The 16,259-nt window shown below is 31.4% G+C and overlaps 2 protein-coding genes across 2 annotated transcripts in view; one reads left to right on the top strand and one right to left on the bottom strand.

Moving 5' to 3' along the window:
• Positions 1-16,259, bottom strand: part of LOC127709630 (protocadherin Fat 4-like) — a 75,117-nt gene that overhangs the window by 43,837 nt on the left and 15,021 nt on the right. Inside the window, exons 5-9 of the mRNA XM_052215235.1 lie at positions 7,998-8,099; positions 6,435-6,545; positions 5,359-5,493; positions 4,903-5,043; positions 4,419-4,514 (exon numbers count right to left, since the gene is read on the bottom strand). Coding sequence (XP_052071195.1) covers positions 4,419-4,514; positions 4,903-5,043; positions 5,359-5,493; positions 6,435-6,545; positions 7,998-8,099 — 585 coding nt within the window. The remainder of the gene's footprint in view (positions 1-4,418; positions 4,515-4,902; positions 5,044-5,358; positions 5,494-6,434; positions 6,546-7,997; positions 8,100-16,259) is intronic.
• On the top strand, positions 8,591-12,191 carry LOC127710037 (uncharacterized). Its single transcript, XM_052215760.1, has 2 exons — positions 8,591-8,705; positions 10,017-12,191. The coding sequence occupies exon 2, from the start codon at positions 10,020-10,022 to the stop codon at positions 11,700-11,702; it is 1,683 nt and encodes a 560-aa protein (XP_052071720.1). The 5' UTR covers positions 8,591-8,705; positions 10,017-10,019; the 3' UTR covers positions 11,703-12,191.

The raw sequence follows: 16,259 nt of genomic DNA, 5'->3' as shown, positions 1-16,259 counted from the left end.
GATTCATAAAATGAAGGGGGGAACCCTGTCTGACATGTAGACCTTGTAAGAAACCCATATACCAAATATAGTTATCTTATTACTCATAATGATAAGTGAGAAATTCACATAACAAAAAAAAGATAAAAAAAACATTCAGTTTCTTTAAGTAGTAACTGAACCAAGAAAATGAGGTCAAGGACAATGAACATCAGACGGAAACAGAAAAATTTCATTTTGCTAGTTTCACTGAAAAAATTTGACAAGCATACAGACTAGTTCATATATTTAAACATCCAAAGCTAAAATGTACGACATTGTGTAACTTTTGTCAAGAAAATTTCAATAAACTTAGCTTTTGGGAATATTTATAACCAATAAAGAAAAATGAAAGTCCTATGATGTCATATGATCAAACAGATATTGTACTATAGTTATAATTTACAAAATGCATGCATAATAAAATCACTCAAAAGTAGATCTGAATAATGCTTGACATGTGACATGCAAACACACCATGCTGAAATATAAAATACTTTATAAAAAGCATTTACAAGATAAGAATTATAACATGCATTAGACTTTCTTTACGCAGCGCATAACTTCATTAACAGTTTTATAAAAGCATTATCATTTAGCATTTTATAGTAATTTTATTTCTAAAGCCTGACTTATGTAATGTTTTTATTTTTAGTTGTTCATATACAAACAACTGAAATATAAATTTGACATAAATAAAATATAAAAAAAGTTTGTTAAAAGCAAAAGAACACCACCCAAGGAATGTTACCTTACCCAACAATGTGCTATATCCCGTAACCTTTACCCTACGGGGGTGATCAAGTACAGATGGTTAATCTTATGACCTTAACCAAACGAAAAAACACAAAGCTACGTATGGTGAAGTTGATAAATGTCAGAAGAATTTAAAATGTAAGCCAAATATTATTAGATTGACATCTTAAACTGTGGAATTAAAATACTATGAAAGAAATGTCCTTAAACAAAATCTAACAGCATTTTGCAACTAGCTTAAATTAATTGAGTTTGTATACATTAATAAATGAAATATAAATAAAAACTTCCCATCTGAATTATGTAAAAACTTCACTGAACCACAACAAGTTTGAAGAATGTACGTAAATTATTTTAAAGATTGGCACTGAGATAAAAAAAAATAATCTGCAGCACCCTTAATATCAATGTCTCTCATTAATATATTATCTTTAAAAGACTCATTGACAATGTGATGAAATTATGGTATAAAAGTAAAATCTGTAAGCTAAATAAAAGCCATAAGTACCATAGGGTATCATGGCCATAAATTTATCTAATGCTATGAGTAAATTGAATTTCAAACCTATAGCTGATTACCATCATAAGTTGAAGTATCTTATTTAATACAAACAAAACATTAATTCATAAAGACGGGATGATTAAATATACCATTTCAAACTGATTTTGGGGGTAAATTAAGGATTTTCAAAAACAGGTGTGGTCTAAGGATCAAAGGGTTTAAACCAAAAAGTTTCCAGTGATTTAGAGTCAAGAAAAATAGGTTGCCATAACAACTGTACTCACATCTATCATTCTATATCATGCCAATATAAAGTGTCAACAACAAAACAGTTGTCATGGCAACTAATATATAACCATCATCCAAAGTTATGAAAGGATCTGTCCCCCTACATAATCCTTGTAAAGTTCTTACAAAATGAGTATAAAGCACACTTTGTCAGTAGCTGAGAGTAAGGTCACATGTACTCTACAATTTCTTCTTTTATATTATTTTCTTGTCAAATTTTTCAGATACTTTAAACATAAGAAATACATCCTTCATCAAATCAGAATATTATAAAAATGTCTGGAAATCTTGAATCATGTTTTAAAGTACATTTGACCTTAGAAGATTGTTTTGCCACTCTGGGTGTACCATAACATTATAGAGTTGGTTAGCAACAATTACACTTACCGTACGCTTAAAACACAACAGTTATTCAATTAATATCAAACAATAATACAAATCAATCAAAACAATAAAATAATATTTCGAGATGTTTTTCAAATACTTAATTTCTTTCTTGAGAAATACAGAATCAAATGATTAGTAAGAGACACATAATCAATGATTAGTACACGACTGTATAATTTCTAGATGTGTATCTGTGGTTGTATAACAGTAATGTCCAGTATTACAGACCCTATAATATTACAATAAAATATCTTATGGTACAGAAACCTTAAATGAACTTTGAAGGTAAATTCTGTACTAACATTTTCATTTGGAGAACTATTTGATATTTTTTTATTTTTTTATTACTGTATTATGATCGTTTGACATTTTTTTTGTTAAAATCTTTTTGCCAATTTAACTCTAAAGTCTGATGTTTTGTTATGAAATGAATAAAAGTAGATATTGGGTATATACCTTAATGAGACTTAGTTAATCCAGTGACAATAATAACCAAAAGACATCTAGATTAATATACATCCTTAAACAATAGACAAGTTTCTAACAACATGATAATGTCCAAAAGTCACTTTGATTGAATATCAAACAAGTCAAGCTATGCATCTTCTGTTAAACTTTCACTATAATCCATTCAATCATTTAAAAATTTTAAGTACTGGATGTCTGTTCTCACTTCCACCAATATCAAAGTCTAAATTTTTGTTGAAGAAACTCCCAAAATAAAATAGAAGGTGTAAAAATTGTATTATTCTGTAAAAGTTTTAAATTCTTTCCTTGTTTAGTTGAATTTTATATACAGTAAAACTCTAATTTACTGTCCCAAATTCATTGCAGAACTCACTTAAAGTCAATTCGTTACAAGTCCTTTTTATATCTAAAACTTGGTTATAATTCAAAACCTCAAACTACAGTCACTCTGAAATCTTTGTTGTCAAAATCAAACTTTTAATAAACAAGTTTTTGGCATGGTCAATAAATGGACATATGAAGGTAACTGCCTATGGAATGGTTAGGGTCTCTTCTGTATAAATAAAGCCTTGGCTTCCTTCATTTTTATAGAAAGCAGGGACACAGCAGTCAAACTGCTTAATTGTGTCATAAAAGTATGTAAACCTAAAGAACATTTTATTGTGTGACATAACCCATATGTTCTCTGTGAAAGATCAACAGCTCATTTTGGTGTGATCTCAACCTCAATCATAATACCATAATCATGGATGCTCTCACAGTATAATATAAGGAGATGTGGTATGATTGCAAATGAGACAACTATCCACCAGAGACCAAATAACTTAGATGTAAGCAACTACATGTATAAGTCCCTTTGGATCTTCAAAACCAATACAACTAGAGCAAGCTATAAAAAGCCCTGACATAACAAAAAGTAAAAACAATTCTTTATCATCAACAGGTAGTTATGGTGAACAGATAATAAATTGCTGTTGGAAATACCTGGTTGAAATTCAATTGTTTGACCAACAACTGTCATAACTTACTAAAAAAAAATTTTTTTTACATAAAATTCATCTGTATTTTCTTGAATCAATAAAAGCCATGCATGTATGGAAATATAGAACAACTATCCAAGTTTATTACTAAATCTCATGCATTTATTACCTGCATGTCATTTGCTAGTCATCACACACCAGTTATTTGAACTTGTCAAAATAATATACTGTAAATTCAGAAATTAAAGCTGCATTTATTATTGCAAATCCTTGACCTCTGACAAAATTTTGAAATCTAATTAATACCAATGCAGGAAGGAAAATCACTACAGTGAAATAATGAATGCTTAAGTTTTTAATATTGTGATCCTGATACTGACACATTTTACGCAATGATAAAAACATTGCAATAATTTCTGAATTTACACTAATTATCATGAAAATTAAACAGGAATTTCATTAGTTATTTTACATTCTGAAAGTACGAATGAAATAAATGGGATGCAAAGTGTGAAAAGATAAACAACTGGATGGGTGATGAATAGAACATTTAATTAAACCGTCTTAACTTCAATGAATGTTGGTAAATATTCCTTGAAAACTAATTCCCTAATTAATATAATTTTAACCATTTAAATTAAAATAAATGTGTTAATGAAAGAGATATGATCAGTTGTCATAGGTCACTCATACCCATGTAATTAATTTTTAGATGGTCTGGAACAGATGGTATGTCGTAACTGACATTTACTAATTGTCCTTGATATTTTTTTTCCATTTTTGACTTCTATTATAATGCATATATGCCGATAAAAAAATCAGGTTGAAACAAACAAATAAATCTAAGTCATTACATGATTATTACACACTAACACTTCTCACTAAAACACACATAAAAATCACACGGTCTAAGTGTTTAATTATACGTTGTTTTTTTTTAAGTCCAGTAATTGAACTTGAAATTGAATTTCTAAAATGAACTGTTTATCAAAATATTTCAAATATATCTATCTATTATTATGAACATTCATAAGTTTACCTTTGTTAACGATTTTGATTGGTCTAGGAGATCCTTCATCTCCATCTTTAGCAGTCACAGTTGCAACAGGTGTACCCTGAAAAACAGACATGTCATGTAATTCTTACACCCTTTTTAGTTTCATTTTTTCACATTTCTACCTCAGGATAAAAAGTTTAGAATCATATCCCTTTGGAGAATAATCTTATTTTGAAATATCTAGTTGTTCCTCAGTAGAATCCTTCATATAGCTTTCCTAATTAGAGTAAAAAATTTAAAGTCAGGATACTGAAAAAATATACATGAAAATCATTTCAAAGAAAGATGTACATTAAAAAACAGAGGAATATGAAAGGATGAAAATAAACATGATCCCATGTTTTACTCAGAAAAATAGTTTTATTGCAGTTCTAAATCTTGGGAGTAAATGGAATATCTTCAACAGAGCATTTAAAAAACTCAATTTTTAAGCAAAATATACTTACAACACTTAGATTTTCTATTACAAATATTGTAATGGGTGTTTCCATAAAGAGAGGGGGCGTGTCCTGTTGATCTTCTATCTCCAACAAAACATTGACAGTTGTCATCAAAGATGGAGCCCCTCCTATCTGTTTATAATTGTCCTGTAAAAAAATAAAAAGATTCAGATGTTTAGATTGGATGTAGCTGTGTGGACAATAATTAAGGTAAAAGAAACATTATCTGTAATACCATTTAATGTATATTATACCAGAAAAGTTGATAACAAGAATCAACAAAATAAAAGTCAATTAGTTCGCTAAGACAAGAATTCAAGATCTATAAGTTTGTGAAATGTGTATGAACCTTTTAAAATGTTAATTGAATGATTAAATATGATGGAAGCCAGAGAACTGTGCAAAATATTTGTTATTTTACAGAATTTTTTTTTTAAAGATAACCTTGTCTTGACCACTTACTTTAGCTTGTATAGTCATTGTGAACCCCTTTCTGAATTCATAATCCAATGGTTTCTTCAAAATGACTGCTCCACTATATAAACCTTGTCCAAGCTGCTGGGTTGTCAAATTAAAGTACTCACAAGCTTCCACAGTCTGAAATATAATGAGATCTAAATAACAGACAGACATTCATATTTATAGGCAAATTAAAACAAAAAGCAGACATTCAAAGTTTATAGGCAAAGTTTATAGACTTTTTGTGTTTTTTTGCTGTGCATGTACTGGTTTTGTGTTATGGATAGATATCCCATATCCTTTGTTTTTGTATTATTTAATTTACCTTATCCAATAGCCTTTGGTTTTCTATTTAAGTTACCTTCCTAATCCTATATCCTTTGGTTATTCAGAATGCTTTAATAAATAACTACATTAAATTTTACTATTAAATAATGAATGCAAAGTATTTAATGACAGTTTCAGTCCTTAATCCTTTTTTTTTGAAGAAAATCATTGAGATATCTTCAGAGTTCTCGAAAAGTGGTAGTCCAAGGTTTTGTCTGACAAGTTTTGGTATTTTGTAATAGAAATAATAGTGGGGACCAACAGATTTTCTTCAAGGACCACCAGGATAAAAATTTCATTGAATTTCTGTTATATCCGTTTAAGTAATGTTGACAGCCTTGTCTGGGAATGATTGAATTGTTAATCACTTTTCTTGAGAGGAATCACAAGTGATATATCAATACCATGTAAGACTTTTAAATCAATTTTTAGGGTTTTTACCCCTATGTACTATTTATTTTTAACAACAACAGCCATGTTGGTTTTGTAAGTTAATCTGTAGATGCATAAAATATAATTTTGAAACCCAACACCCTAAGTGTCTCTGGAGAAAATCAGAGAAAATGACAGCCTTTCTATTTGACAGTGATTACCCGGTCAGTCTGCATGTTTTATACAAACCAATAGTTGTAACAAGACGAGCTCAAAAACTGATAAAATTTTAATGGTAGTTCTACTTATCATATTTGGTATACAATTCATGAATCTTTTACCTTTGAACAAAATAATTTCCATGTGGAACATATACATACCTGACTATCGGTAGGATCAACAAAACATGTTAATTCAACCTCAGCATGGATACCGATATCACTATCTAATATCCTAATTCCACTGAACACTGTGTTCCCAACAGCTGTATCCTAAATAAATTTGATCAAATTAGGTTACTGCATATCTTTAGTACAACACAATATTTGCAACACCTGTGACCTAAATAGATTGGATCAAATAAGGTAACTGCATATTTTTTGCAGAATGTTTAGTGTGTGTTCCCATTAGTTGTGCCCTTAATATATTGTATCAAATAAATTTCCTGCATATCTAATCTATTATACACCACAATGTTTCTTACAGCATTGTACTTTAATCAATCAGTTGAAATGATGACAAGCAAAAAAGGAGGGATTGGGTATTTGTTAAAATAGACAGCAACTGGAATTCTGAAAGATATCTTGCATGGTAAAAAAATATGATCAAGATGAGCAAGTGCAAAAATAAAGTGACAAATGGATTATATAGAACTGTGTATCTACTAAACTTAGTCTTGATCAGAATGGCTGTCCTACTCAGCCATTAAACTATACGCCATTTTGTCCATTTAATATTTTTCCTCAAATAAGTATACCGAGGCATAGAAAAAAACAAACTTTCATAGATACAAGGATTTGGTTTGGAAATTTGGCCGTACTTGTAGAAGTCTTATTACAAAGGAATATCACATTCTAATCTTTATGGTATTGTTGTTCACAAACAGTGTTTAACTCTTCCACATTTTCTATGTGTCTGTCCCATGTCAGTGGTTGTTGTTGATTGCTGTCTATCACATTTATTTCTCTTTTATTATTCTAGTATTAATTACTCATTTGAATTTCATGTTTTCTCATATTTAATCATGTCATCCTTTTATAGCTTGCTATGCTATATGGGTTTTGCTCATTATTGAAGGCCGTATGGTGACCTATAGTTACTAACCTTCTCAGTCATTTGGACTATGGTGGGTAGTTGTTTCATTGGAATTATACCAAAGCTTCTTTGTTTAACATCACAAGGTAGCAGTGATATTTTAATTGCCAAGGCTTTAACTAGACAGTACTTTCAATAGTTTGCTGTCTCATTGACATATACCCCATATCTCTTTTTTTCATATAAAAACTTGAGATTGTTCACTGTTTAGTTGATTATTTAATCGACCAACTTTTGAATTTAAAGGAATAGAAAATCTAAATGTTTGCTTGAAAATTCAAATTCAGTTGAGGTAACAAATTTTTAGGCTATGTAAATAGTTAATTCCTATCAAAAACCCTTTGGATGTCTATTTTAGTTAACTTGTGTTGTCTGGTTTTGTTCTCTTTGAAATGTTCCCCACATCTTTATATATTCCTAATGGTTGTTAAATGATATAAAGACATAGAAATGTAGGATATTCATTATCTTGCTCCAAAGAATTTGTTTTCTTTTCCACCATATAATGTCAGTCTTAATCAGGAAAAGATTTACTCTAGCTGTCTTCTAGCTGTCAATTCAGGACTGCAGCTATAAATAACTCCATTCTTAAACATTGTTTGGCCAATACAATATAATTCAAACCTTACCTCAGGAATTTGTGCTGAATAAGGTACATTCTGGAATTCTGGGTTGTTGTCATTTGTATCTATTACTGTGACTGTTACCGTGGATTGGGTTTCTATGATTTCCTATTTTCAAAAAAATAAAAAAATAAATAAGTTTAGTGAAATAATAATTTTCTTCAACAAATGCAAGAAATTAAAACAGCTGTAAAATTATCTCAACATAAATATGTAGTTTGTTTTATTATAAAAAAAAATAACAAGCGGCTCCAAAGAGCCTGAATCACTCACCTGGTGAAGAAATGACATTTTGATATTTTTGTTTACCTGTAATGCAACCACTTATGTTATTTGTGTTGATCTTGTATTGTTGATCTTTTAGCAGTGCACAATTTGACATATCTGTTATAGTATAAAAGCAAAAAAATAAAAATATTTCACTTTAATAAAAAAATATTTGAAAAAATTTCTATACAAAAAAGTTTTAGATTTATCTTTAGAGGAAAATTAATTATTATTATATCATATTCATGTTTGTGTCATTTAAATGTTATCTGTTAAGTAGAACAGGTATGATCGATCTATATATAGGTGTGACCTTTAAATATGCATACTGATTATGGAGACGTGTATAAACCTGTTCTAATTTACTTCCTTGTAACTGACATTTTAGAAAAAAAAAAGGGATAGACACAAAATACAGATGATGTGACAATTCCCTAAATCAAAGAGGTAAACTATATGGTTGAAAAAACAATATCTTTTTTGACAATGTAAAACATGGATTGTATTTGGTTTTATGTATCTTTTAGTTTATTTTTTATATATATTTGAATATGAGTATAAGAAGATGGCAAACCTAACTTCAAATACAATCTGGACTTCAAGAGGACAATAACAACAGACATGTGTAATCACTTTTATATGTTATCACATTAAAGACATAAATATCGACAAATAAGAGTTCATAGGCTAAAATATAGACCTGGTTGAACTGTGTCAAAAAACTTAAGGCCCTGAATATCAACTTTTTTTTTTAAATTGTTAAATACTTATCTTTATTGATTCTGTTGATCAAATACAGTAAAGCCAAAAAAAGAAAAAAAGATCATGATATGTTTTAAGCTTTGCCTGAACAACCCTATTTTGAGTGCCGACCATGATGTTTTCGTGAGCATTCCCTCAAAAACTTTTGAACAATCTCAAGTTTTATAATTTTTATATTTTAAACCTGTTAGTGAAACAAATACAGAGGAAATTGACCTTAAAGGAGTAAGTTCAGTAAGGGCCATAATTGGCCCCAATTATAAAGTTCAATGTTACAAGATGAAAAATGTTTTCAGTTGTTTAAAGACATGTGAGAAAGTTAAATAGAACTTTTTGTGTCCAAGATTTATTTCGAAAGTATTGATTTGTACATCCAAAATAGGTCAAGATAAGAGATTTTGGCGAATTTTGACAAAATAGGCCAAATTTCAACCAAATTTAGGACCAGGAAACATAGAGTGCAGGTGTCGACAAACTAAATATTCAAGTTAGACATGTGAAAGGTCTTTACAAACATTACTTTAAAAGATCTTTTTTGTTGACGTATGCTCTCTATGATTCCTGTCCAATAATCAATGGAATTTTACCCATTTTCATTGATTTTCATTGTGGAAATATAAACAAAATGAGTACTACTTGTGACGTCATGAATAAAACGCAGGTACGTGAATTTTCAACAGAAGGCTTTTTTCCTATAGATCTAGTAACTGTATTAGCTATGATTCATTGTGATATTGTCAATAAATCCCGATTTGAAATTTAATCTAAAAAAGGGGCCATTTTAGGTCCTTGTCGAACCTACTCATTTTAATACAATTTCGTGTTTAAAAAATATTGGGAAAAAAAAGGAATCATTTTTCAATAAAGGAATGTACATCTATTTACCTGATGCAAAGCTCCTATTCCTTCTTCAGATTTGGTTATACTTTTGATGTATCAACACTTCAAGATTTCATGAAGCTAAGTTAAATAACATTTTTATTTGTACATGTTTAGGTCATGTCATCCAATAAACCTTTACTATGTGGACCTTGCCATAAAGGAGAAGTAAACACGAAAGCTGACGTCTGGTGTTACAACTGTGATGAAGGATTATGCTCAACATGTTTAAGTCATCACAAAAGATTCAAAGCAACATGTGATCATAAGACAATTGATATTAAAAGTTATAAACCATCCATCCAAGCCATTAAAACAGAATGTAACAAACATAGTCAACGACTCAACTTGTACTGTCCCAGTCATTTAATGCCTTGCTGTGATGAATGTATTTCAACCAGTCATTCAAAATGTACGGGAATAAAAAGTTTGGCAGGTGTCGTAGAGAAAACCAAAATTGCAAAATCAAAGGAAACTGTAGAGACAGACATAAGTTCTCTCATAAATGTTTTGAACAAATTAATAAGCAACAAATCAGAAAACATCAAAACGGGAGAAAATCAATGTGTAAGCATAAAGAAATCAATAACAGAAATTAGAAAGGAAATAAATAAACATTTAGACCACCTGGAGAAGAAGTTATGCAAAGAAATAGATAGTATTTGGAATCAGGAAAAATCAAATGCAACTGATTTCATTTCTGAAATTGACAGGAAAACTAAAAGCTTGAAGAAAATGAAAGAACATTTACAAACAGTCACAACACATAGTTCTAAACTACAATCATTTCTTGGTGTACATCAGATTGAACAAAAAATACACCAATGTCAAAGATATGTTGACGATCTGGAAATTGATGAGAGCTTCAAAGAAGTTGACATCAAAATGGAACAAAATGATGAAATAGAAAAGATACTAAGCAAATTAGAATCATTAGAATCACTAGGAGAAGTAATGGTTGTTAAGACAGATGTAGTCATGAATAGAGAAACAAGTGTGAAGAGGGAAGCACAAGTAAAATCACGAGAACAAACAAACATAAACAACATGACCATGAATATTGAGACAAAGATAGAGATCAACATAAAGGAGGTGATAAGAGACATGATTTGTCTGGTGGATGGAAGAGTTATAGTTATGGAACACTGGGGTAAAGTTAACCTACTTACTTCTGATGGCAAACTACAGAAACAACTACCTATACCTGGTATAGCCTACAGTGTTACACAGATCAATCAGAACACTATAGCCATAACTTATCCTGGTGAGAGAGCCATTAAGATCTTCAATATGGAGAATGAAACAGTTACCAAAGTTATCACGTTAAACAAACCATGCTGGGGTTTATCATTCTACAATAATTCTCTGGCTGTAGGTTTGAATGAAGATGAAATCCGTATTTTAGACTTGGAAGGAAATACACTGAAGTCAATAAAAGTTGAGAGTAAATCAGACCTGGAGTACCTTGTTTACTGTAATGACAGAGTTATCTATAGTGACTATCATGGTAAAGCAGTATACTGTGTGGATGGATCAGGTAAACAGATCTGGCAATATAAACAGGATTTACAAGGACCGACAGGACTTTGTACAGATAGGCATGGTAACATTATTGTAGCAGACTGTAAATCTAACAGAATAATAGTAATATCAAAAGATGGACAGAATAGTAAAGTACTGATGAGTCGAGAGAATGGATTGATATTACCGAGGTGTGTTTGTTTTAAAAATAATGAGTCTTCAGGTTTTATTTGTGATTTCCAGAGTAGCTTCTTAGTAAAATTCAATTTATCTTGTGGATAACATAAACCATGACAAATTAAATGCTTTCCTATGACACTGTGAAGATAATATACATATAACAAGTGGAAATATTTAGTATGAAGTTGTGAATGTGAGAGATACTGTAGACAAATGTATGTTTGTATTGTGTTGTTGGTTTACTGTCTAATTAATGTCCACATCACATATCCTAATATTCCTAAGTGGTGATATTTGGTGTGAAGTTTTAATGTGAGAGGTAATGTAAACATGTGTGTAGATGTATGATTTTAATAGTGTTGTTGGGTTACTGCTTAATTAATGTCCACATCACATATCCTTATATTGCTAAGCATTGCTAAGTATGATATTCTGTGTGAAGTTTGAATGTGAGAGGTAATGTAGACAAGTATATAGATGTACATTTTAACTGTGTTGTTAGTTTAATGTCTAGTTTATGTTTAAACGTGTTGTAAATCATTGTGTGATACCATTCTTAAACCAACTTTTATTAAACATTTTTTTTATGAATTGACCATGACCCCATAACAATAGGCTTATTCCCATTCCCTATATCTTACATCTGTCCGATTTCAGTGTCAACAGTTCATTGTATCTTGTTTCTAAGACAATTCAAAAACAAGTTAGTTGAAATGGTATTTGCAAAGTTGACAAACAGGAATCAGAAAATCAGATTACCAATCAATATACCCACTTGAGTCATCCTTGATCACTAATATAATAAAATGCTCCGCTGGGCGCAGCTTGATACGACCGCAGAGGTCGAACCCTGAACAGTTGGGGCATGTATGGACACAACATTCAAGCTTGATACAGTGATTAAATATTTGACACAGCATAGGTTTCTGACACAGAATGACTGTGGTCTAAGAACTTAATTTTTTTTAATTTACCTATTCAAACCATATCATTATTATTTGCTTTTATATATAAATCAGAAATAACCAATTTAAAATGGAAAATTTTAAAGAAATAAAAAGGGAAAAAAGGGGAAAAAAAATCCCCCCCCCAAATTTTTTGAACCTCCTTATGATTCATCACCCCCTAACTCAATCCCAGCCTTCCCTTTGTGGTATGGTACCTTGCAGTACAATTTCAGAGAGATCCATACACTTGAACACAAGTTATTGTCTGGAAACTAGAAAAATTTCTTTTATTTTGGCCCCAAATTCCTAAACATTTTGGGCAATTACCCCCAAACTCAAACCCAGCTTTCCCTTTGTAATATGGAACCTTGTAGTACAATTTCATAAAGATCCATACACTTACACACAAGTTATTGTCCTGAAACTAGAAAAATGCTTGTTTTTTGCCCCTTTTTGGCCCCTAATTCCTAAAAGTTTGAAGCAATTACCCCCAAAATCAATCCCAGCCTTCCCTTTGTGGTATGGTACCTTGCAGTACAATTTCAGAGAGATCCATACACTTGAACACAAGTTATTGTCTGGAAACTAGAAAAATGCTAATTTTTGGCCCCTAATTCCTAAACGTTTTGGGCAATTACCCCCAAACTCAATTCCAGCTTTCCCTTTGTGATATGGAACCTTGTAGTACAATTTCAGAAAGATCCATACACTTATACACAAGTTATTGTCATGAAACTAGAAAAATGCTTGTTTTTTGCCTTTTTTGGCACCTAATTCCTAAAATTTTGAGGCAATTACCCCCAAATTCAATCCCAGCATTCCCTTTGTGATATGGAACCCTGTGGTACAATGTCAGAGAGATCCATACACTAACACACACGTTATGTCTGGAAGTTACAAAAATGCTAATTTTTGGCCCCTAATTCCTTAACTGTTGGTACCATAACCCCCAAAATCAATCCCAACCTTCCTTTTGTGGTATTGAACCTTATGGTAAAATTTCATAGAGATCCATTCACTTAAACTAAAGTTAGAGTGCGAAAACCAATGTGTCTTCAGACTACAAAGACGGCGACGACGACGACGCCAACATCATATAGTACTGCAACCAGAGTTCATTTTTAAAAACTTTTATGTTCCGGAAGAACACACACCTAAATTATATATCGATGGAAAGAGGAAAAAGTGTACAATAAGAAAAGTTTGGTCGTAAAAATCCAGAGTGGTCACATTTTTGTGAAATTTGGGTCAAAGGTCAGGCCTAAAAATATCAATATTTCAACCACAAGGACAAAAATGAGAAATTTTCTTATACTTATTCATTAGAATGCTACAAAAACGGTTCAATCATAAGCATATGCTGCGAAGTATGTTAAAACGACAAATTTGACTATTTATTTGAAGAGCTGCCATTACAAAATGGCGTTGATCTGGATCCTTCTGATTTTTTTCCATTTCTGACATAGCAAAAGTAGAAGTGGCCTTGACCTTTTCACATCCATTAACTTTCATACTGCTTATAATTTTTCACTACAGTATATTAAAGAATTATTTTCTGAACTATAAAACAACAGTTTATCAAATTATTTCAATATTTTTTCTATCTTTGAAAAAAACAAAATTCAAGCGATGAAACAGTGTTTTTAATTTTGCATCTAAAAGGTTGTGTAAATTTGGGAAAATTAGTATCTATTTATACATAAATAATTATTGTGTATTTGCAAAGTCCGGACATATCAGTTATAACACCAAAAATATCATAGTCAACCGAGGCAAATGCGAGGTTTTAAAAAAATCATAAGTGTGACTTGCATTAATTTAGCGGTTGGTTAAACAAACTCGGTTTGGTGCATGAACATCTTAGTGGGATTATCCTGGTAAAAACATGTAGACTCATCAATTTTTTATGGAAGTAATGGAAAATACAATGTAATGCCAATTTGCTAATGTTGTAATTTAAAATCTGTCAAGACCCTTATATAACTTGTCTTTTTAAAGCTACATGCAATAGCTCTAGTCTTCATTAAATAGGGATATGAATCAATATCTTCGTCATCGTATGCGGATTCAGTACGCGTATTAGCATTATAACATACTTCCCTTTCTTGACACAAACATGTTCGGTGCAGGACAGAGTTTGTTCAAAGCAAACACAGCTTTTGAGCACAAAGATTTACCTTTGCAAGTACAAAGATAATCTTGTAAGTAATCTGATGTCATGTATCCCTTGAAAAATGTTGGGGTTTATCCTGTTTTGTCTTCCAGGCCAAAAATCTAACCCTGAGTTCAGAAAGAGTTGCTATATCCGGTCTAAAATGGAATAAATTGCTGGTCAAACGTTTCCGACTAAACATGAAAATTTCCGATATATTTTGACATGGACCACAAAATTTCCAATGGAATCTCTGATGTGTTTTCAATTTTTTCAGCACAATTTGAAATGTTTTTGAAAGCATTCGGAACGCGAACAGGACCTCTCTTACCTTTGGTATAATGAAACAGTCGCCAACGATGATGCACTGTCAGTCAGTTGAAAAGTGTTATCTTGACCTCTCTTCACTTTCTGACGCAAACTGGAATCAATTGTGGAATGACAAACCTGAAAGTTTGCTCGTGCCATGGAATGAAACGTTCCTTACTATCAATTGACTCCGTGTTGAGGCCTATATTGTCAGCATCCATTGGTATCAAACACTCCCCTTGGTGTTTTGAAACAATGCCATTTAGAGCGTAAATACCGTCTTGATTCGGTCAAACTCATGCATGGCAATGCTTGTCAGGTATAGTCTTACCTCTGCATAGGAAACACAAAAGGACAAAGTTTCTATCAATGTTTGTGACCCATATTCCCATATTCATTATATAACTGCACGGTCAATCCCAAATGTAATGAGGCGAATGTTGATTTTGCTACAAAAACGATTGATTTTGTAATATCCATACATGCGGGCATCTTTTCCATGGAAGGACCCGACTAGGACAGAGCTCCTTAGAGAGCTAGCGGCAGAGTGAAGTAATTGTTCCTCTTTTAATGTATCTTTGATATCTACAGACACATCTTGGTGTAATTCTTGAAGTCTTAAGATAAACTTCATTTTTTTCTGCAGCAGATATGGCATCCCCTATAGTGAGCTCAGAGCTAAACTATATATTTGAAATTCCTTGTCCCCGCTGTGTCTGAATTGTAAGGTGTCATAATAACTAGTTACTTATTAGTTTTTCTTGAGTTTGGCAGTTGGGTAAGCATCAGAGACATTCTTGGGTAAAAGTAATCGGTATATGTCGAGGATGTGCTACAGGAGAAAGGCCTTTTTTCTGGATGAACATAATATCATCATTAACAATCGTTATCAATGAATTGAAAGCAAGTTCATATTCTAATTCTTCAGTAACTGTTATACCTGATTGCACAGGTGTTGACTTCAATAAGTACTTGGTAATGCATGCTGAAAGGTAGACTGCATTCGAAAATAAATCTGTACTCGCGATTATCTTTACCATGGATATATGATTACTCACATAAGCACACCTCAAAAGACTGTCAAAACGTTCAGGCGACTCAATTTTGTGTTGTTTTCTGTACTTTTTAAAAGTTTCGCTTTTACACAAAAAAACCATGTTTTCATATCCAAACTACAAGGAGGAAACTGAGCGCGAGATCGTATAAAAGTGTCAGGTTGTGAGGATACATGTGGATCAGATTGATCACATA

The sequence above is a fragment of the Mytilus californianus genome, unplaced genomic scaffold, assembly GCF_021869535.1.
Source record: "Mytilus californianus isolate M0D057914Y unplaced genomic scaffold, xbMytCali1.0.p SCAF_7, whole genome shotgun sequence".
Classification (NCBI taxonomy): Eukaryota; Metazoa; Mollusca; class Bivalvia; order Mytilida; family Mytilidae; genus Mytilus; species Mytilus californianus.
This window is presented reverse-complemented; position numbering and strand designations above follow the sequence as displayed.